The 21,961-nt window shown below is 41.3% G+C and overlaps 1 protein-coding gene across 1 annotated transcript in view; it reads left to right on the forward strand.

Moving 5' to 3' along the window:
* Window positions 1-528: 528 nt before the first annotated feature.
* MINDY4 (MINDY lysine 48 deubiquitinase 4) overlaps window positions 529-21,961 on the forward strand; it is a 91,065-nt gene continuing 69,632 nt past the window's right edge. Inside the window, exons 1-5 of the mRNA XM_065399836.1 lie at window positions 529-606; window positions 4,026-4,145; window positions 6,040-6,260; window positions 14,749-15,007; window positions 16,176-16,636. Of these exons, the coding sequence (XP_065255908.1) occupies window positions 529-606; window positions 4,026-4,145; window positions 6,040-6,260; window positions 14,749-15,007; window positions 16,176-16,636 (1,139 nt within the window). The remainder of the gene's footprint in view (window positions 607-4,025; window positions 4,146-6,039; window positions 6,261-14,748; window positions 15,008-16,175; window positions 16,637-21,961) is intronic.

Below are 21,961 nucleotides of genomic sequence, written 5' to 3' on the forward strand. Positions count from 1 at the left end.
CCTCCAAGAATTTTAATAGCTTCATGTTGTCATATGTAGTAAGCTTACCTCTAAACTCTAATGCCAATGTTGACATTTAAATGTGGACCTAGAAAAGTGCTCACTAAAATGAATAGGCAAATTTTCATTAAATATGTTAGTAAATAATTTAGAAAATCTTGGGTAAATTAAGATTTGAGTATTATGATCCAAAGTTGAGAATGGTTTTCTTGGAATCTCATGTTTACAATATATTGAACTTTAATAGAAGTATTATGCACACTGGTTGCATACTGAGTGTTAACACAAGAACTCTTTTCAGCTGCATGAAAAATCTACTTTCTCACAGAGGGGCGGAGTTCTCTGGCCATCTCTGATGACACACAGTCTCCATGGCAACAAATCCATGACAAAGCAACAGAGGAGGGTACTGCAGGCTGCAATTTGAGCTGTCTGCTTCAGGAATGCAGTGGTTAATGGCTGTACGGAAGAGCTAGGAAGTCAGCAAATTTTAATGACCAATTTTGATCAAGTAAAGAACACCCCTGTATGTTTTGGAATAAAATGGATAACTCTTTTGTGGAAGAAGTGGCTGCATCTTTGGTTAGAGAATTTCTCAGCAGAAAGGTAATTTTGTCTCATTTTGCTCCAGTCAATGCATGTGAGAGACCCTAGCAAAACAACAAATGAACAGCCCCCCAGTCATCTGAAAGAGATTAAAGGATGCTAGGGGAGAGGATAGAATTTTTCCAGGTTTTGGGTGGTTGTATCTAAACTGTAACAAGCTACTAGAATAAAAACAGTAGACTACATTTCCCATAAGGCATTTCTTTAATAGTAACATTTCTGAATACGGAAGTTGGGTTTTATCTAACTAAAGAAACATGACTGTGCATATAAAAATCTGTTTTGTTGAAAATGCCCCCATCAACACTTAAAAAAGGTTATGGAATATTTCTGGGGGCTACTGGGAAGTATCCATTCTGATGCTGTCCAAATATTAGGTGTCCCAAACCTAATAGAGATCAAGCAGTCAGAATGCATGTAGGGAGCAGGGGAATACAGAGAAACAGCACAGTCATGAATTACGCATAGAGAACTGATTTTATGAATGTAAAAAAATCCCATTCTAAATTTATTTAGTTTTCAAACATTCATGCAGCTCCCTCTGGAAAGTTTGAGATATTAAAGGGAAAACTGAAATCCTAATAAGGATTTATTGAAAAACTAGTTTTTCTGGAAGCCCGCTACTCTATGTAAGGCATTATGGAGCACTCTAAATAATGTTCTTGGTGCTCATACCAAACTTAGGATCAGAAATCAAAAATCCTATTTTCAGAATCATAGAATGATAGGACTGGAAGGGACCTCGAGAGGTCATCTAGTCCAGTCCCCTGCACTCATGGCAGGACTATTATCTAGACCATCCCTGACAGGTGTTTGTCTAACCTGCTCTTAAAAATCTCCAATGATGGAGATTCCACAATCTCCCTAGGCAATTTATTCCAGTGCTTAACCACTCTGACAGTTAGGAAGTTTTTCCTAATGTCCAACCTAAACCTCCGTTGCTGCAATTTAAGCCCATTGCTTCTTGTCCTATCCTCAGTGGTTAAGAACATTTTTTTTCTCCCTCCTCCTTGTAACAACCTTTTATGTACTTGAAAACTGTTATCATATCTCCTCTCAGACTTCTCTGAGTTAAGGGCCTAGTTGGTAGGGATTATAGAAAGCACCACCTTCATACATCTCTGTACTATCCACTCTTCACCTCATAATATTCTCCATCTGCACTGATGCCTATTAGAGCTATAATTTTGGTATATGGGTTGAGATAGTTAGGATTCCAGGATCCAGATGCTGTTCCCATCCACGGGAATTAGTTTAAAACAAGTTTTAATTCTCTATTTGCCTTATGCTATGAAGTCAATGGAAACTTTATCACTGAATTCAATGGGCCCCGGGACCAAACCCGTGAAGATCTTTACTGACTACAAATGGGTAGGAAGATGGTTTTATGAATTACCAGACAGGCAGCACTTTCAGCAATAGGTCCTGGGGCATTGGATCAGTAGAAATGGTGCTACCTATTGAACTGCCAAAATAACTTGCTACAGCACTTAATGCAGATGTTTCATGGAGGTCTCCTATCCAAGTACTGGCCTGGCTTGATCATAATTAACTAGTAAGGTCTAATAAGATTGCAATTCAAGGCTGAATTGCTGCAACTTTATACCATGCAATTAAAACTGTATGTTGGGTATAGAGGATAGGGGTCTAGTTCAGGAATGGGTGGGTGAGGTTCTGTGGCCTGCAATGTTCAGGAGGTCAGACTAGATGATCACGATGGTCCCTTCTGACCTTAGTCTATGAATCTATGAATCTATGAATCAACTCTTTGTTTCAAAGCACAATGGAAGTTATCTGCCAGGATGACATTTTACCAAGATGTTCAGGTAAAAATACTGCATTGCTTTTTAGATTAGACGTGTACATAGAACACTTAGCGAGCCACTATTAAAATTATCAGTTTAAACTGAGCAGCGGGATGGTGGCAGAATGAAGCAAGCCTTGTATTTGCCCAAGGTCCTTCACATCGAAAACCCAGAACCTGTGCCAGATTCATCTCCCGGAATTTATTCTTCCATTAAGCAAGGGACACATTACAATTGAAAAGAGGCTGCCTTTATTTCATTTCTGCCGTAGTGCTTTTTGTGTGTTTATGTGACTTTCTATGGAGCTACTTCGTAGCTCAGAAGCATGGTGTCTGCAGCAGAGAATCATTCACTAGCAGTTTCGCCACGCATCTTTGGGACTGAAGCCAGCCACCTTAACTCCTTAAAGCAGTCTCTCAGCATAACTATCAAGTAGGAATCTCATGTCTCAAGAGAGCAACGTAATTTGTTTTGCTGGATTTTAGCTTCAACCTTCCCATTGTTTACACTAAAATTGGGATTCTTCTCCAAAGCTAGCATTTCAGTGTAATTTTCTATGGAGTCTTTCTAAAGCAGAGATTTTATAAGATATTCAGGTGTAGATCTAATATTTGAATCTTGTCCTGGGACTGCTGTTAATCATTTTTGTGTAACCTTTCAACTCAACCTGATTCATAAGTTCACTAAGTTTAGAAAGAGACTTCATATAACTAAAAGTGGTGCTTTGCTTCTCTTAACTAGAGAAAAACACAAGAGTTCTGTAGAAGTGTACATTTTGAAGTTTTGGATTGGTTTTTAGCCTGCTTTAAAGTAGTTAGCCATGTTTTGAAATACACTGTTAAGGTCTCTTCAGATCAATTCCAACATTTTATGTTTGACAAAAGATAATAGCATATTCAAGTTATTATTTACTAATGGTCAAATACTTCCTGAAAATACTCAACAGCTTGTGCAACACAGGAGGAATATGAGGACTTCTAGACAGCCATTATCAGATGCCTTATTGACCTTTGAACATATAATACAGCTTGTTTTCTACACATATAATGAGACCTGATCAGTATTTAGACTATAAAAACATAAGCTACTGTTTCAGATACATTTTATGAATTCTCAGCATCCTCTTAAAGATTTTTATCTGCTCCCTAAATATTCTGGGAATTTATATTCACAACAGGCCCAGTTTTCACTAGTACTATCAGCAGCCCCATCAGATATTAATGAGATTCTGAAGTTCAGCACCTATGAAAAAGTCAAGCCACTGGTATACATATTTCATAACCAAGCTTTATTGATTTTTTTATATATTGTGAGCATATAGATTTTATTCCTGATGTAAAAGCACTGTAGCCATGCTTTAAGCATCACCTTGTATAATGTAACCATTGTGTTTGCAGGCTTCCCTTGATTAATTATAAAAGAAGTTTAGATAATACAGCAATAGTTAAATTATCCAAGATAATAATAGGAAGTTTAAGCACTAGTGGTGTATGTACTGTAGCATTTATAGCAAGCTTCAAATTAGGTATGACTTACTGAATAAAGATGTTGTAAACTTTAAAGTTGTACTATGTTTCCTGCAGTATTTCTAAAATTGACATTTCTTCCCTTGAGGGTTTAAAAAAGACAAGTGCCATTATGGACAGAGAATTTCCACGTACTGCACTTAGCATCAACAATAGAAATGAACTGCGAAATGTTTTGCATCTACAATCTTTGTACAAACAAAACAAGGTAAGGGAATTTTCAGTTTTGTACTTAAGTGACCAGAAGTCAGCATCACCAAGAGTTGTATATTACATGTTAAAAGCAATCTTAAAAACCTGGTCAGACAAGAATCATCATTATGGAGTTACTTTAAAGTGCAAAGAGCTGTTAGCTGGACTTACAACATGTGTCATTTCCCATTACTGGTTGTAAAGAATAGACCTGATCTACATTTTGACTTTAAGGAGGGGCTGAGGTAACAAGGTTGTGTAAGTTGCATAGCACAAGTTTAAGGGCTGGAGATGGAACACTCTTATTATTACTTCAGTCTACATAAACGTTATTTAAAGAGTAGGGAGCAGTTAATTTTCCATCAGAGATTATTCACTTTTAGCGTATCCATTTTCCAGATGAAGTTCTTTGTACACCAGAATCTAACCTACAGATAGAATGGATACTGAGCATCATCTTGAGTCAGAATTGAACAAGAATGCGACATTGCCTGGTATTACAGGCACTGTTATCAGATCATGCTTTCAAAACATTTTGTAAAACTAAGCCTTTACCACTTATGAGTATTGTAGACCATACATTTTTTTTGGCAGGGGAGGGTAAAAGTAGGTGTGCTAGCACTACGGCCCTACCTACATTTCAGTTCAAGTAATTTTACCTACCCAAGTTTCTCCTGCATTTTTACAGGTATATCATGTACAGCTACTTCACTTGTCCCAAAATATTGTGGTTCTGTATGTGGTAGCCTTGCTCAACTACAGATGTTGCTGGAAACAGTAAATGGTACACATGTAAATTGGTTTAGGATACTTTTGAACAATATATACCAGGGCTAGGCAACCTATGGCATTCGTGCCAAATTTTCATTCCCGGGTCCTGGCCACCGGTCCGGGGGGGCTCTGCATTTTAATTTAATTTTAAATGAAGCTTCTTAAACATTTTAAAAACCTTATTTACTTTACATACAGCAATAGTTTAGTTATATATTATAGACTTATAGAAAGAGACCTTCTAAAAACGTTAAAATGTATTACTGGCACGTGAAACCTTAAATTAGAGTGAATAAATGAAGATTCAGCACACCGCTTCTGAAAGGTTGCTGACCCCTGATATATACTATGTAAAATGAGTAGCAATTACCCTGATATAACCATAGTTACTTTAGGTTTGTTTTTGCTTTTAATGCTCTGCTTTGTATGGTTAAACAGTGTAGTTTTTTACTGGTTTTGAAGGACTTATGTTTTGTTCAATACCTTTTCCTTGTTACATTTACACAGAAGTGGTTGATACCCAATATTTCTGACTTTTTTTAAACCAACATTTGAGAAATATAGTTCAAAATGCATGATTGTATTAACTTATATCTAATTGGATAGCTAATGCTAGCTGCAGAACTTAAGATTTTTTTGCAAGAAAAACGGAACAGAAATCAGAAGTTTGAGTTATTATTGCATGTATAATATTCTAGTTCGTTCAATCCATTATGGTCAGTTTCTCAAGAAGTAGTTTCTTACTGGAATAAACATACCACTTTAGTCATTTATTTGGATATTGTATTAAGAAATATTTTTAAATATGAAGCCAAGAAAAAAGGACTGGGGAAAGAATGTTTTGTTTCACTGTCTGCCTATTCTGTTTTAAGCTTCTGACTCTTAAAAATCTTTAAGGTGTAAAATAAACTGGATCTCTGAGTACTCAACATTCCTTAATATTTTCCTGAATCATACCATTTATGAACTAACATGACGTTATATCTGCAAAACCCCTCAGTGCATCCTAAAAGACCATGAGTCAGTTTAAACTGCTGCACTGTAAAACTAAGATGTTTCTCAATCTTCTGTTTTAACTAAAGTTAACTGGAGACTTTCAATAGTTGTAAAGCAATGTATTCCCTCCTCCCCCTCTCTAGGCAAAGGAGAATCCACTGAAAACAATTCTTGAAGTTATCACCAACTATTTTCTTGAACATTTTGGGACCACCAGATGCATCACAAGTCCTGCAGCTTCAGTTCTACAAGCTAAGAGCTCACAGTCTAGGTGTATAGAAACATCATCAGTTAATGACTACTCAGATGAAGACATGCTTGGCAGAACAACAGTGTCTGATGCAAGTAAAACTGAGGTTTACAGGTATAGTCCCATTTTACTTTACATGTGTATGCAGTCTAATCCCTACATTCAGAATTACAAGTATGAAGAGGTTTCAGTTTTTACATTCAGTTCTGTCATCTTTTCCTAGTTGCCTTTAGCTTGGCACACTATTAAAAGGGTACTATGATGAATGTAGGTAAATATATTCTAAATTGAGACGATCCTTTTAATTATGTGCTCCTTGAGATTTGTCTTAGGGTGCCCTCTGCTATCATATTTGGTGTTTGACAATCTATCCTACATCTTCATTCTGCTGTACAAGGGGCCCTGAGCTATTATACCAGATGTTTGAGAAAGTTCAGATATGAATGCATGCCTTTAAGTCAGTGGTGAGCAACCTGTAGCCAGCCCATCAAGGTAATCTGATTGCGGGCCACAAGACATTTTGCTGATGTTGACCGTCTGCAGGCATGTCCCCCCGCAGCTCCCAGCCACAATGAGATTACCCTGATGGGCCGCAGGTTGCCCATCACTGCTTTAAGTAGTGATAAATATCTAGGCAACAAATTCTCTTATATGTAACTAGAAATAGAATACATAGGATCAGAATCATAAAAAAGGCATGATTGTATTCATTTAACCCTACGAACTTAACAACCTCAAGTATTTTGAACCCCTTTCTACCCAAGTGTATATCCTGCAGGGTGGAACTTGTGCAAATCCTTTCTATGACTTACTTTTGAATATTAATGTCCCCTTGTTGTTAAGATGTTTATGTTTAGTTTATGCTAGATACTATGCTTCAACTGAATACTTTTAGAAGCAGGTTCTTCTATTGGCTAGATCAGGGGTTGGCAACCTTTCAGAAGCAGTGTGCCGAGTCTTCAATTATTCACTCTAATTTCACATGCCAGAAATAATTTTTAACGTTTTTAGAAGGTCTCTTTCTATAAGTCTATAATATATAACTAAACTAGTGTTGTATGTAAAGTAAATAAGGTTTTTAAAATGTTTAAGAAGCTTCATTTAAAATTAAATTAAAATGCAGAGCCCCCCCGGACCAGTGGCCAGGACCCGGGCACTGTGAGTGCCACTGAAAATCAGCTCACGTGCTGCCTTTGGCACCCCTGCCACAGGTTGCCTACCCCTGGGCTAGATCAATTGAAGTCCCAGAGCCTCTGGCAATTTAAAACATGCCTGATCCCTCACTACAATGGCTTTCAAGCAATCTGTAGCTGCTCTTTGTTCCTTTAGCGGGGTCAATGAGCAGGCAGACTGAACAAACTGGATTTTTAAGTGTTTAAAAAAAACCAACCACCAACCCACCCAGCTGTCCTTCGGGCAGTGATGAAGCCTAACCCCAAATGAAGGACGAGCCCTACAGACAGGGCAGGTTTGCAGCAGTGTGTGTGTGAGAGAGAGAGATTTGGAAACCAAACGCTTTTATAATCTTCCACCAAATCTCCCCCCCCCCCCCCCGTGAGACGGTGTGAAACAAAGCTAAACGGTCTCGCCTCGTCCCCCCCGCCGGGGAGCTGCCCCCCTGAGGGGGCTGCCAGGGCCCGCAGGGAGCCCGAGCCCTGAGGGCACTTCTGCTTTAACAAGCGGCCCCTCCCGGGCAGCCCCGGTCCCTAGTATCAGCCCCTGGGAAGGGGGGGGGGGGGGCTGAGCATGTAAGAATCAGGCCACAGTGGATCACCCCATCCCCCACACAGCTCCTGCGCCACAGCGACAGACCCCTGTCCCAGCTCGCGCCCTCCCCTCTACTTATACACCTCCGTCGCGCATGCGCAATGAAGCGTGCGGCCGTTCTTTCCCGCCCCCCCCGCGCGCAGGAGGCGGGAATGATTGACCAGCGAGCTCTCCGCTCCCGACGCAGGGCGGCCCCGATCGCGAAGGGTTTACTCTCTTTCTTCTGTCTCGGTGGGACTCTATGGTCCTCACCCTCCAAAGCCAGACCGCTCTAGTGTCCGGGCTTGCGCAGTGGTTCCCTGGCGGAGGCCGGAGGGGGGGGCAGGGAGGCATGCCCAGCTGTTTTTAAAGAGACACACACACGTTCATCTCTCCCCTCCCCAGTGGCATATGTTGGGGTTTCAGGATGCAGCCAGGGGAGGGGTGACCCCACTGACATGCCTGGTCTCACCTCCCTTCTCTGTTGCTCCAAAGGTAGCTTCTGAAAGGTGAGGTGCCAACTCTCACAGTAGGTGGTGCTTTTTTTAAAGCCCCAGCTCCAGGAGTCAAGTGATTACCTGAGACGCTTAACTTTCTTTAAAGAAAGAGTACACTTCTAGCCACTGTGGGTGCAGAGATAAGCTTGATGACATGATCCCAGTGTATTCTGAAAGCTCAGAAACCAGAAAGCAAAGATAAAATAACACAAAATGTATTCACTTAAAAAAATAATGATGATTTTTTTTCCTGCCAGGTTTGTGGGTTTTTTGGATTGCCTGATTCATGATTCTTGCACACTTGGGGTTGGCGATGCTGAGCATGGATGGATGTGGGGATGGAAGAAAGTAAACTGAGTGGATGTGCAATGGAGGCATACGTTGTGGGTTTGTTCTCAGCTGGTATACATCAGTGTGGCTCTATTGACTGGAATGGAGCTGTGCCGATTTACACCCACTGAGATTCTGCCCATTTGTATGTTGATCTCATTCCCACCTTCGAGTGGCCTTGGCAGGGATGTGAGGAAAGGTGGGGATTTCTCCTTCCCATCTTTAATACCCTGGGGGCTGCAGATCTCTGTCAGTGGGGACAGTGGGACACGTTTTGGCCCATGCTCTGGCAACACAAAGGGGCTGCAAAGCTGCCGTAATAAGGAATGGCATGCGGAACTGCCCATCTGGCAATGCTAAGTCCTTCCAGAATGTCAGGGCGGGAAGGAGTGTGGCTGGAGTATGCTACCTCCAGTGACCCCCGTAACCAAGTCAGCCCCCAGCAGCCAGAGGAGAAATGGGCAATTACAGTGTAAAAAGCCAGTGCCTGAGATGAGTCCATATTTCAGCCTTCCTGATAATTAAAAAAAAAAAAAAAGTGAAACAGCACAGAATGAGAATTAGATTTTCTGTGCCAAGAGCTGGTTCTTTGAGCCATGATCTAATAACCATCTCTTATAAATAAGTTTACCTCTTCACGTCCTTTAGAGAGGCTTTGACAAACTCTAAAAACAGCCCCAGTATTTACACACTGGGCCAGATTTTTAGAGGTATTTAGGCACCTAAAGTTGCAGATAGATGCCTAATGGGATTTTCAAAAGCACGTAGGTGCCCATGGGGCTTAGGTGCCTTGGCACGTTTGGAAATCCCACTAGGTACTTATCTGCATTATTAGGTGCCTAAATACCTTTTAAATCTGGCCCACTGTACCCTTTGCCAGCCAAGAGTTTCATGGCCCTGAGTCACAAGTCATGGTCCCCGGCACCTCTAGAACTTCCGTGTATCCTTTCTGTATACCGTGCCCTTCCCTCTTGTACAATATTTTGGTTGCTTCTAAAAAGCAGCTGTTTAACTATTTAATTAAAAGGAATATTTTATAACACAATATTTTTTAACTTCATGGAACTTGCTGGTGAAGGATCCTAATGATGAAAATATTTAATTAGAAAAAAAGGTTAAAAGGTTAGAAATTTAAATGAACATGTTAATCACTTAATGTTTTAGCCTCTGCAGTTACATTAGCTGGGATACAAATTATATTGGTATATTTGGCCCCCGACCTGAAGCGATGGGGCTCATGCATCAGGGCATAAATTGCTCACCACCTATAGTCAGGAAGTACAATCCCCCCATGATATACCAGTTACTATATACTATACTATAGATAAAAAGCAACAAAGAGTCCTGTGGCACCTTATAGACTAACAGATGTATTGGAGCATAAGCTTTCGTGGATGAATACCCACTTCGTCATCAACGAAAGCTTATGCTCCAATACATCTGTTAGTCTATAAGGTGCCACAGGACTCTTTGTTGCTTTTTACAGATCCAGACTAACACGGCTACCCCTCTGATATACACCTCTACCTCGATATAACGCTGTCCTTGGGAGCCAAAAAATCTTACCGCGTTATAGGTGAAACCGCATTATATCGAACTTGCTTTGATCCGCTGGAGTGCACAGCCCTGCCCCCCCAGAGCACTGCTTTACTGCGTTATATCCAAATTCGTGTTATATCGGGTCGCGTTATATCGAGGTAGAGGTGTACTATAGATACTATATATACTAATACAATAGATCAGAGGTTCTCAAACTGTGGGTCAGGACCCCAAAGTGGGTCGCGACCCTGTTTTAATGGGGTTGCCAGGGCTGCCGTTAGACTTGCTGGGGTCTGGGGTTAAAGCTGAAGCCCAAGGGCTTCAAGCCCTGGGTGGTAGGACTCAGGCTTTGGCTTTGTCCCAGGGTGGCAGGGCTCAGGTTACAGGCCCCCTGCCCAGGGCTGAAGCACTGGGGCTTTGGCTCCCGACCTGGAGCGATGGGGCTCAGGCAGGCTCAGGCAGGCTCAGGCTTCGGTCCCTCCTCCTGGGGTCATGTAGTAATTTTTGTTGTCAGAAGGGGGTCGCAGTGCAATGAAGTTTGAGAACCCCTGCTATAGATGCTTTATGGGGTTTTATACCTTCCTGTGAGTCATCTGGAACTGGCTAAAGTCAGAGGGTGAAATCCTGGGCCCAGTGAAGTCAAAAGGAGTTTTGCCAGAATTTCACCCATCGACCAGATACTAGACTAGGACCTAATCCTGCAAAGATTTATGTACGTGGGTGACTTTACAATTTGAGTGCAATCCCCGTTGACTTCCATGTGGCTACTCATACATAAAGATAAGCACCTGCATAAGTCATTGCAGGATGGGAGCCATATGGTATTCTTGCACAGAGAACTTTTGGCAATGTAACATTAGCAAGAGACAAAAGTCTAAGCCTCACAGAAACACATTACAAACGTAAATCATAAGAATGAAATACTTTAAAAACATCCTTAACTTTAATCCAAAATCAGTGAGTCTCAATCCAAATGAGAGACTCTTGCAAGCTTCGAAGGAATGGCAATGGTTAGGCTGCTGGTTTGCTGTGACCCCCGCCTATCATGCTGACCAATTTTGCCTCATTGTTTCCTGGTATTCCCCCATCTGGCTGTGTCTGTCTTGTTTCATACTTAGATTGCAAGCTCTTTGGGGCAGGGACGGTTTTTCTTCTGTGTTTATACAGCGTATAGCACATTGGGGTCTTGGTCCATGACGAGAGTCTCCTAGACGTGACGATATTACAAATAGGGCTGTCAAGCAATTAAAAAAATTAATTGCGATTAATCGCACGATTAATCAAACTGTTAAACAATAATAGAATATAATTTATTTAAATATTTTTCGATGTTTTCTACATTTTCAAATATATTGATTTCAATTACAACACAGAATACAAAGTGTACAGTGCTCACTTTATATTTATTTTATTACAAATATTTGCACTGTAAAAAACAAAAGAAATAGTATTTTTCAATTGCACTGTAGTGCCATCTCTTTATTATGAAAGTTGAACTTACGAATGTAGAATTATGTACAAAAAAACTGCATTCAAAAACAAAACAATGTAAAACTTTAGCGCCTACAGGTCCACTTAGTCCTACTTCTTGTTCAGCCAATCACTCAAATAAGTTTGTTTACATTTGCAGGAGATAATGCTGCCCTCTTCTTGTTTACAATGTCATCTGAAAGTGAGAACAGGCATTCGCATGGCACTGTTGTAGTCGGCACTAAAGATTCATATATCCCTTAATGCTTCAACCACCATTCCAGAGGACATGCATCCAGTGATGAGCTGCCAAAAAATTAACAACCGGTTCCCTCCTCCTCACCCCACGAGGGGGTCGTGCCCCCCCCCCCCAGGACTCCTGACCCATCCAACCCCCGACATTCCTTGACACCCCCCGGGACCCCTGCCCCATCCACCCCCCTTCCCTGTCCCCTGACTGCCCACTACCGCCCCATCCAACCCCTCCTCTCATTTCTGATGCCCCCCTGGGACCCCTGCCCCATCCAACCACCCCTTCTCTCTGTCCCCGACTGCCCCTGGAACCCCTGCCCCTGACTGTCCCCCACTGCCTCATCCAACCCCTGCTCCTTCCTGACTGCTCCCCCGGGACCCCTGCCCCTATTCAATCCCCCTGTTCCCTGCCCTCTGACCGCCCTGATCCCTATCCACCCACCCCCACGAACTCCCCTGCCCTCTTTCAACACCCCCTCCCTGCCCCCTTATCACGCTGGAGGCCGGGCCGGGGGCGCTGGGCCTGGCTGGGGCCAGGCCGAAGCCGCTCGTCCGGAGCCGGAGCCGCACAGCCGGGTCCGGGCCAGGCCGGGCTGGAGCCACTGGGCCTGGGGCCGGGCTGGAGCCGCTGGGTCCGGGGCCGGGCCGGACCCGCTGGGCCCGGGGCCGGGCCTGGGCCGAAGCCGCAGCCGGGCCGAAGCTGGCGTGCTCGTCCGGAGCCGGGGCGCTCGGCTGGGCCTGGGTCGGAGCCGCTGGGCCCGGGGCCAGGCCAGAGCCGCTTGGCCGGGCCTGCCTCGCCTCGCCTCCCCTCCCTGGAGGAGCCCTCCTCACACCCCCCCCCCCCCCCGCGCCAGCTTACCTTGCCAAGCCGTTTCTGAGCCTCCCCAGTCCCAGGCTTCCCGCGCGAACATCTGATTCGCGGGAAGCAGGGGAGGGGGAGGAGAAGTGGGCAGCAGAGCCTTCAGGGGAGGAGTCCAGAAAGCAGAGGTGAGCTGGGGCTGGGGGTGGGGCAGCCTTTTTAGAACCAGTTTTCCCGCTGAGAACAACCGGTTCTAAAAGGGCTTCTAAATTTAGCAACCGGTTCTTGCGAACCGGTGCGAACCAGCTCCAGCTCACCACTGCATGCGTCCATCATGATGATGGGTTCTGCTTGATAACGATCCAAAGCAGTGCGGACCGACGCATGCTCATTTTCATCAGCTGAGTTAGATGCCAACTGCAGAAGGTTGATTTTCTTTTTTGGTGGTTCAGGTGCTGTAGTTTCCGCGTCAGAGTGTTGCTCTTTTAAGACTTTGGAAAGCATGCTCCACACCTCGTTCCTCTCAGATTTTGGACGGCACTTCAGATTCTTAAACCTTGGTTTGAGTGCTGTAGCTACAGGCAAGTCGCATCTTAGGCGCATTTAACATGCGCGAATTCAGCTTTGCGCGGTCGGCAAAAATGGGGGGGAAAAAGAAAAACAACAATATAAAAACTGCATTTGTAGTGCAGGCGATTCTGCCTGCCATTGAACTCAATGAGTGTTTCACTATACGGGGTTTTCGCTTTACGCGCTAACTGTGGAACGGAACCCCCGCGTAAGATGAGACTTGCCTGTATCTTTAGAAATCTCCCATTGGTACCTTCTTTGCGTTTTGTCAAATCTGCAGTGAAAGCATTCTTAAAATGAACAACATGTGCTGGGTCATCATCCGAGACTGCTATAACATGAAATATATGGCAGAATGTAGGAAAACAGCAGGAGACACATAATTCTCCCACAAGGTGTTCAGTCATTAATAAATAATTAATGCATTATTTTTTTAACAAGCATCATCAGCATGGAAGCATGTCCTCTGGAATGGTGGCTGAAGCAAGAAGGGGCATACGAATGTTTAGCATATCTGGCACGTGAACACCTTGCAATGCTGGCGAATGCTTGTTCTCACTTTCAGGTGACACTGTAAATAAGAAATGGGCAGCATTATCTCCTGTAAATGTAAATAAACATGTTTGTCTTAGCGATTGTCTGAACAAAAAGTAGGACTGAGTGGACTTGTAGGCTCTAAAGTTTTACATGGTTTTGTTTTTGAGTGCAGTTATGTAACAAAAAAAATCTACATTTGTATGTTGCACTTTCATGATAAAGAGATCACACTACAGTACTTATGTGAGATGAATTGAAAAATACTATTTCTTTTGTTTATCATTTTAAAAGTGCAAATATTTGTAATCAAAAATAATAATGCAAAGTGAGCACTGTACACTTTGTATTCTGTGTTGTAATTGAAATCAATATATTTAAAAATGTAGAATAACATCCAAAAATATTTAATACATTTCAATTGGTATTCTACTGTTTAACAGTGTGATTAAAACTGTGATTAATTGTGATTAATTTTTTTGAATTAATCGCGTAAATTAACTGTGATTAATTGACAGCCCTAATTACAAATAAGAAATGATAATAAATTAATTCTCATTGAAGACAGCTAATGGTTTAAAAGCTATTTAGGATTTTATACATGCTTTCTCTATTAGGAAATGATATGTAGCATATTAAGATATCATAAGATTAAAATAATGATTTATTTAATTTATAATTCATTCCAGAAAAAGTGCAGGATTAAAAACTGAAGAGCTGTATGTAGACATTTTAAGTGATGAGCTATCATAGTCATATATAATTGCTAGATAATTCACAAGTAACTCAACCACGTTATTATTGTAATTTTTTATTGGTAGTATTTGTGTATAATTTCATTTTAAATACGTTTCTTCCCTGATAGATATGACATTGATGTTCCACTAGATAAAGTCATTCCATCGAAGAGACATCAACATAAAAGTGAGAAATCCAAGACTGTGGTAGTACCCAATAGTGGTTCATCCTCTGAAGGAGATAAAAAGTCAAAAAATAGCAGAGATGATTTGAAAATAACAGAAACTTCTGAGGAGATGAAGACCACAATGAGAGAGAAGCAAAGGTCCAGGTCTGGTCTCATTGTCAGAGGAATGATGGCTGGGCCCACTGCAAGTTCACAAGAGGTGCTTTCCTGTACTTCTAGAGAGATTAAATAGAGGGTTAGAGTTATAGATTTCTACATTATATTTGCTAGTAAAGACATCTGAATATAACATGCAGATTGTTTTTGTATATTAAATCGCTATATTTAGAGTTTGTAGTAGAGCAGTAATTTAAGGAAGAAATTGTAGTTAGTAATTTAAGAAAATCTTTTAGATGATTTAGAACCATCAGTGATCATCACATTGTGTAATAACTAATCTATGCAACTCTCTGATCTTTGATTACACTATGTATAGTTATTGTTTATTTTCCATTCTCATTACCTTTTATTTCTTTAAGACTGGAATTTTCAAAGGTACCTAAGGGAGTTAGGCACTCAAATCCCAATGAATTTCTTTAGAAACCCCAGCCTAAATCAACAACAGTTCTGGGTTCCAGCAATTAAACTTCAACTAACATTCTCATGTGTTTTGTACTGTACTCTTTCAGTGAGTATTCTGGAAAACACCAAGATTCATGTTTCTGGTTTTTCTCCCTATTCTGTTTTTTTTTTATGTCAATGGGAGTTTTGCCTGAGTAAAGAGTGCAAAGTTGGACCCATGATCATTAGCAATGGAAAAATCTCTCATGATCAGTTTGAATAATTTCTGAGATGCACATAAAAGTTTGTGTGTGTATCTGAACTTGTCTAAACCACTTTGGTCTGGAAATAGGACTGGATACTACCCTGTACTTCCTGATTTCATCTGAACTGGGTAAAACCTCAACAACAAGGTTTCGTGAGCTATTTCATTTCTGATCCTGGATGAAAAGAAGGAGTGCCTGAAAATGCACAACAATTAAGAGACCAAAAAAGTTGATCCTTATTATTATTAATAATAATATTTATGTATGTATTTATTTATTTATTTTTACATTGTAGCACCAAGCAGCCCTATTCATGGGCCAGGTGAACCCCACCCCAAATGACTTACTATATAGTTCTGGCTTGATACTGTCCAAATTTTGGGTGAAGATGCAAGTCAGTTCTTACTATTATTTTCCAAACAGGCTCTCCCCCATCCCTAATAACAGAATAAACTGCATATCCCGGTAGTTAGACTAGTAGGGCCTTCTGCTTTCTTGTGTGTTTGTTTAAAAAGGCTGAACATTTAATCTGGTATGTTCTTTATTGACAACTTATCCTAGGATTCAGTAAAAAGGAGGCTTCTGAAACGATCCTCTGGCATAAATAGCATAATGCAATTCAATGAGGAAGATCATCAGAAAAATTCTTCAGCGGTGCCAACTAGTGATTTTCAAGAGATTAAAGGAACTTCCACAGAGTCCATGAGTTACCTTTCATCACATAATACCAGTAGTCTGAAAGTAGATATGGAATTTTCATCAAAGATTTCATCAAACTCATATACAACTTCAGTCAGTGAGAAGCTAAGACATACGTCCAAAGACACAGCTGATCCACTTGCCAAACTCTTATCAGAAAGAGAAAGAACCAAAGTTGAAGAAAGGAAATCAATGGCAAGCTTTGATATAGACACCAGTGAAAAAACCCTCAAATTAAGTGTTCTTCACAGACATTCAGAAGCTGGAAGAGAAAAGAGAGAAAGATCTCCCAAAAACAATGAGAATCGGTTATCAGGCCGCAGGTAAGATTGTTGGGTATCTTTCAAGAATATCTGTAAAACTACTGTACTGAAGAGTTCAGGAAGTGTAGTTAACTAATATTGATTTGTGCAGGAAGCCTAGATATGATTTCCATTTAGCTCAGAGGCACAAAAGGAGGTGCTCAACAAAGAGCCCTCTTATGCATTAAGAACTAGCACTGATGAGCTTCAGATTGTGTGAAGAAGGTGAAGAAGGAAGTATAATTTATCTCTTCACATAACCTAAGAACCAGGGCTCACTCAATCAAATTAATAGGCAGCAGATTTAAAACAAACAAAAGGAAGTATTTCTTCACATAACATGCAGTCAACCTGTGGAACTCATTGCCATGGGATGTTGTGAAGACCATAAGTAACTGGGTTCAAAAAAGAAATAGATAAGTTCATGGAGGACAGCTCGATCAATGGCTATTAGCCTCTGTTTGCTCGATGCTGGACTGGACAACAGGGGACGGGTCACTTGATAATTGCCCTGTTCTGTTCATTCCCTTTGAAGCATCTGGCACTGGCCACCATCAGAAGACAGAATACTGGGTTAGATGGACCATTGCTCTGACTCAGTATGGCTGTTCTTGTGTTTTTATGAACTGAGTCCTGTTGCATCTGAAAAGTATGAGAATATGATCCCAAAAACATATTGATGGCTTTCCCTCTCCTTCCACCCTTATATGTCGCTATCTTCACATGGATTATAAACTCTTCAGTGCAGGATCTGAGGTATTTTATATATAGGAGCTTTGTACAGCTCCTAGCACATTGGGAACCTGATGCTGATCCATGTTCCAGGGCACTAATGTGAAATAAATGCACATTGTCTGAATGGGGCTGTGATCTTGATTAGACCTTGAAATAATGCAGGGCAATAGTGCATCAGGTTTAAGCAGGCTGATTTGTGAACATAGGATGCTCTATATCTGAACAGCAGAAGAGGAAAATGCTGGAGACAGTGTTGTTTTCTTCCCTTTCAAGTGATGCTAGAACAGGTTGTATTTAAGAGTTATCTTGCCTGAAGTTAGAATGAAGTTGTTGGTACTTGGCTAAAAATTTCTAATTTCTAATGGGCTTCATTGGCCCATTGCTTATAGCAGTCTATAATTAGTTGCATAAATAAGTGGTATTTCAGTCAATAGAAATTGAGTGTGGTCAACACCTCTTAAAATTAGGAGACTTGGGTAGGTGTCTTATTGTGGGTATAGAAGAGTAGCATTAGGCACCTGGTTTGAAAATCTTAGACTGAATGTAATACTACTGGTTATTATAAGAGTAGATTGATTTAAAAACAAAACACTGAGGATGACCTGATCGCTATTCCAAACTGCAAACTTAAATTCTTTCTTTTGGTTTATTGGGTTTCTATTCTTAAATTCTGCGTCCTAAGGAGCACAGGACACTGTTGACATCCATGGTAGTATGCTAGGTCCCTCCACCTTTCTTTTCCGTGGACTGGAGGAAGCAGTGAGCAAGGGACTCATTGAAGCTGCATGGAGACCAGCGTGGCACTTTCCTCTTCTTAGGAGCCAAAAAACATTTGCAGAGGCCTCTGGCTTTCCTCCCCTTTCCTCTTCCTTCACCTGCATGACACAGTTATTTGTTCATGTTAGCAGATTTCATCTGAGTGATGTGGATTGCTGAACAACCTGTCAGAACACCGACTTCAAGGTCCCAGCATCCCAAGAGATTTACAGTAGATGGTTTAAAAAAAAAAAAAAAAGCCTTTATGTCATGAGTAAGAAAAAATAAGTGTTCTACACTAACAGAGAGAATTGCTTTAGGGAATACAGGGTGATATGAGTGAGTATGTTCCCAATATTGATGAAATAATAGGAGTATAGCAGATTATGTATCACTGCCCTGCACTGTAGCAAAGGGCTGGCTAAAACCGAGTAGGAGGTTTTGTTCAAACAACAAAGCAGTTGTAATACCTCCACGCAGCTGCTGCTGGGCCTTGTGGCATCTACCATGCTAAATCAGCACCTGTGGGACAGAGATGAAAAGCAGTAGCTGTGCTGAAAGGAACTGACACCCCATGCACAATCCTGCACAATGTATGTATGTCCCTGTGAGTTAAAACAGCTTTGATTCCTCTGATGGAATGAGCGGGTTTCAGAAAGAACAGTAGAGGGAGCTGTTTCATAAACAGTCTGTTTAATCATTGCATTGGTATTAGTATGGTGAAAGACCTTGCTGACATAGGGCTCACAGGCTCTTGCATGGTGCTGAGAATTCTGGCCAAACCACAAAGTGCGTAAGTACTTTGAGCACATGAGTATTCTCTTTGAAGTCAGGGAGACTGCTCCTGTGCTTAAAATTAACCATATGCTTAAGTGCTTTGCCAGATTTGGGCAGAGAGTTTAGCACTGCAATTGTAAACTCTTTTAGGTAGGGATTGTTTTTTGGTTCTGTTTTTGTACAGTGCCAAGCATGACTGGGTCCTGGTCCCGAAGTAGGGCTCCTAGGTGCTAGAATAATTCAAATAATAATAGCTTTGCAGGATCTAGCTCAGAAAGTGTAACAGTCACTATTTATTTGGAGCCAAAGTCCACTCTCTGTAACTCTCACTTCAGTGTTAATGATGACAGAATTGACCCTTCTCGATTAATATTTGAAATGTAGTTTAGGACTGATTGCAGCTGGTTCACCCGCAGAGTTTTGTAATCTTTTCCTTTTTTCCCTTAGCAAAGTAAAGACATTCCAGTCTTATTTTTCATTCCTGTTTTCTTTGCCTTTTTCTGGCTTGCCATTTTCAAAGGTTCTGATTGTTATTCACCACCCCAGGCACCTTTTGTCTATAGATGCACTCGGCAAAAAAAGAAGGCAAAACCACAGCACTGCATCAAAGGACTATCTGAATATCAATGAATAACGGCTGCTGACAAAGCAGAGAAAAATAACTGTTTATAAAAATCTACTGGAGAAATATGGATTCCTCAATACTTGGGCTCCCACACTTAAGTAAAAGGGAAGGATGAACACCGTGCTGTGTTTGCTGTTTTGTGAGTCATTATATCATTGATTAGTCTTAGACAAGGCAAGAATTGGGGGGCACAGGAGGGTATCTGTTAACTAACTTCAGTTTAATAATGATAATGATAATACTGATCTCTTACACTTTTTATCAGGAGATTTCAAAGCAATTACAAAGGAGATCAATATCATTTTCCCTTTTCAGATGGAGAAACTGATGCACAAAGAGGTGATGTGACTTTCCCAAGGTCACCAAGCAGGCCTGTGGCAGAGCTGGGAATCAGAGGCGGATTTGGGGTTTGTGGAGCCCTGGGCCAGAGCAAATGATGGCCCCTCCCCACCCCTTTCACCTGCAGTCCTCCCCGCCCCCACCTGGTGCTCCTGCTGGGGAAATGAGGTCAGGGCGGGAGAGTTTGCCCCACCCCGCCTCCCCTCCCAGCACTCATGCCGGGGAGCTTGGTCAGGGCACAGGGGCTTCCCCTGCCCACCCGGCGCTCCTGCTGGGGAGCGGGGTCGGGGCATGGGGGCTTGCCCTACCCCACCTGCCCAGCACTCCTGCCGGTCAGGGCATGGGGACTTCCCCCGCTCCCTGGTAGGAGTGCCAAACGGGCAGAGCGGGTTGGGGCATGGGGTGCCCATTTTTCCAGAGGCCTCCAAATTGGCCGAGGCCCCTGGGCACAGGCCCAATTGGCTCAGTGGCTAAATCCTCCACTGCTGGGAATAGAACCCAGGTATCCTAAATCCCAATCTAGTGCTCAATTGACTAGTTTAGACTAATATATTTATTTTTTGTACAGTATTAAAAATATAAACTCAAAACTAGTCCTCTATATTCAACGGTCTCTACTGAGGCCAACATTGCATTAGCTTTGTTGGGAGTTTGTCCTGAATAAGAACTGTAGGATTATAATCTTATTTTTATAGGCATATTTTAGCTAGGTAGACAAACCGAGAAGACATTTGGATTTCTCTTACAACCAAAATGAAATGCTCAGCCATTTTGGATTTACATATAAGAGGAATGATGAACTGACTATGAATGGAATCCTTCCAGAAATGATCAGCTGTAGTAACACAATTATTCTCCAAATATACTTAAAAAAGCAAACTTAGTTGCTATTGTTTCTTATTAAGTAGTTTTTCATAAAATAGCTGACTGAATTTATGAAAATCAATTTGAAACAAAGATTATGGATGTAGCTTGTGGTATTTATCGGTTTATTTAAAGGACACCATTAGGGATCTCTGGATTAATATCTGATTTATTTACCTTAACAGATATTCTCCATTTTCTAGGTCTGACAAAGATTCCAAACATCCACCATTAATAAGTCAACATTTAACTACATTTACTACACTACCACTGGTAATTGTGGTAAAATGTTGACTTCTTAATGGAGACCTCTCTATTTTTCAATACACTTCTGACTTACCATGCATCCCTTTGTAGCTATATTGTGTCTACTGCCATGTAATAACTTTTAAAACATCCCTTTAGTCACAGAAGTTAGAGATGGAAAAAATATCTAACTTACATAGTGCCTATCACTGTGGTGTCTTAGTGCTTCTACACAAAATTAAGGAGTGCAAATGAGAAGAACAAAGGTGTTATTTTCTCTGTGTTCTTCAAGAGTTAGATCTTGTCAGGGTCATATGGTCTCTTCCACGCCACTGCAAATTTGTTCCAAAATAGTGTTACATGCTTTCAAGTGCTTTATACAATTTGTGCATTCACTCGTGGTAATTTCATGCACAAAATGCATGCCTTTACTTTGAAATTCTGTCCCTCACTTTTTAATATAACCCTACAAAAGAGGAGAAATCATAGGTAGGTGGCAGCAAATCTGCATAAATCCTGAGTTATAAATAATTGACAACAAATCTAATTCCCTAACTCATCCTCTTCTAGCTATGTATTAAACCATATAGGATATATGTCCCTAGCCTCTATTTGCCAGAAGCTGGGAATGGGTGACACAGGATGGAGTCTGGCATTGGCCACTATCGGAAGACAGGCTATGACTGTTCTTATGTTCTTATGTTTATGAGAATCACTGTTTTGGTTCCCATAAGGCCTAGACACAATAATTTGCAATAAGGATAGAGTTTCAACATGAACTTCAAATTTATGTTCTTGAGTAGTTATAGGTCATACTTGTAATATTAGTTTTGAGATAGTTTTGAGTCTTTTAAGTCCAGTTGGGCAGTGTATGTTTCTTTCCCCCCCAAAAAACTGTATATATAATAATAGGAAAAATAATCATGTGCAGAATGTTTAGTTTTCTGGTATCATTCAGCTAAACAACAATTAACAGTGTGTCAATTTGTAGGGCTTATTCATGG

The sequence above is a fragment of the Emys orbicularis genome, chromosome 2 (assembly GCF_028017835.1).
Source record: "Emys orbicularis isolate rEmyOrb1 chromosome 2, rEmyOrb1.hap1, whole genome shotgun sequence".
NCBI classification, from domain to species: Eukaryota; Metazoa; Chordata; order Testudines; family Emydidae; genus Emys; species Emys orbicularis.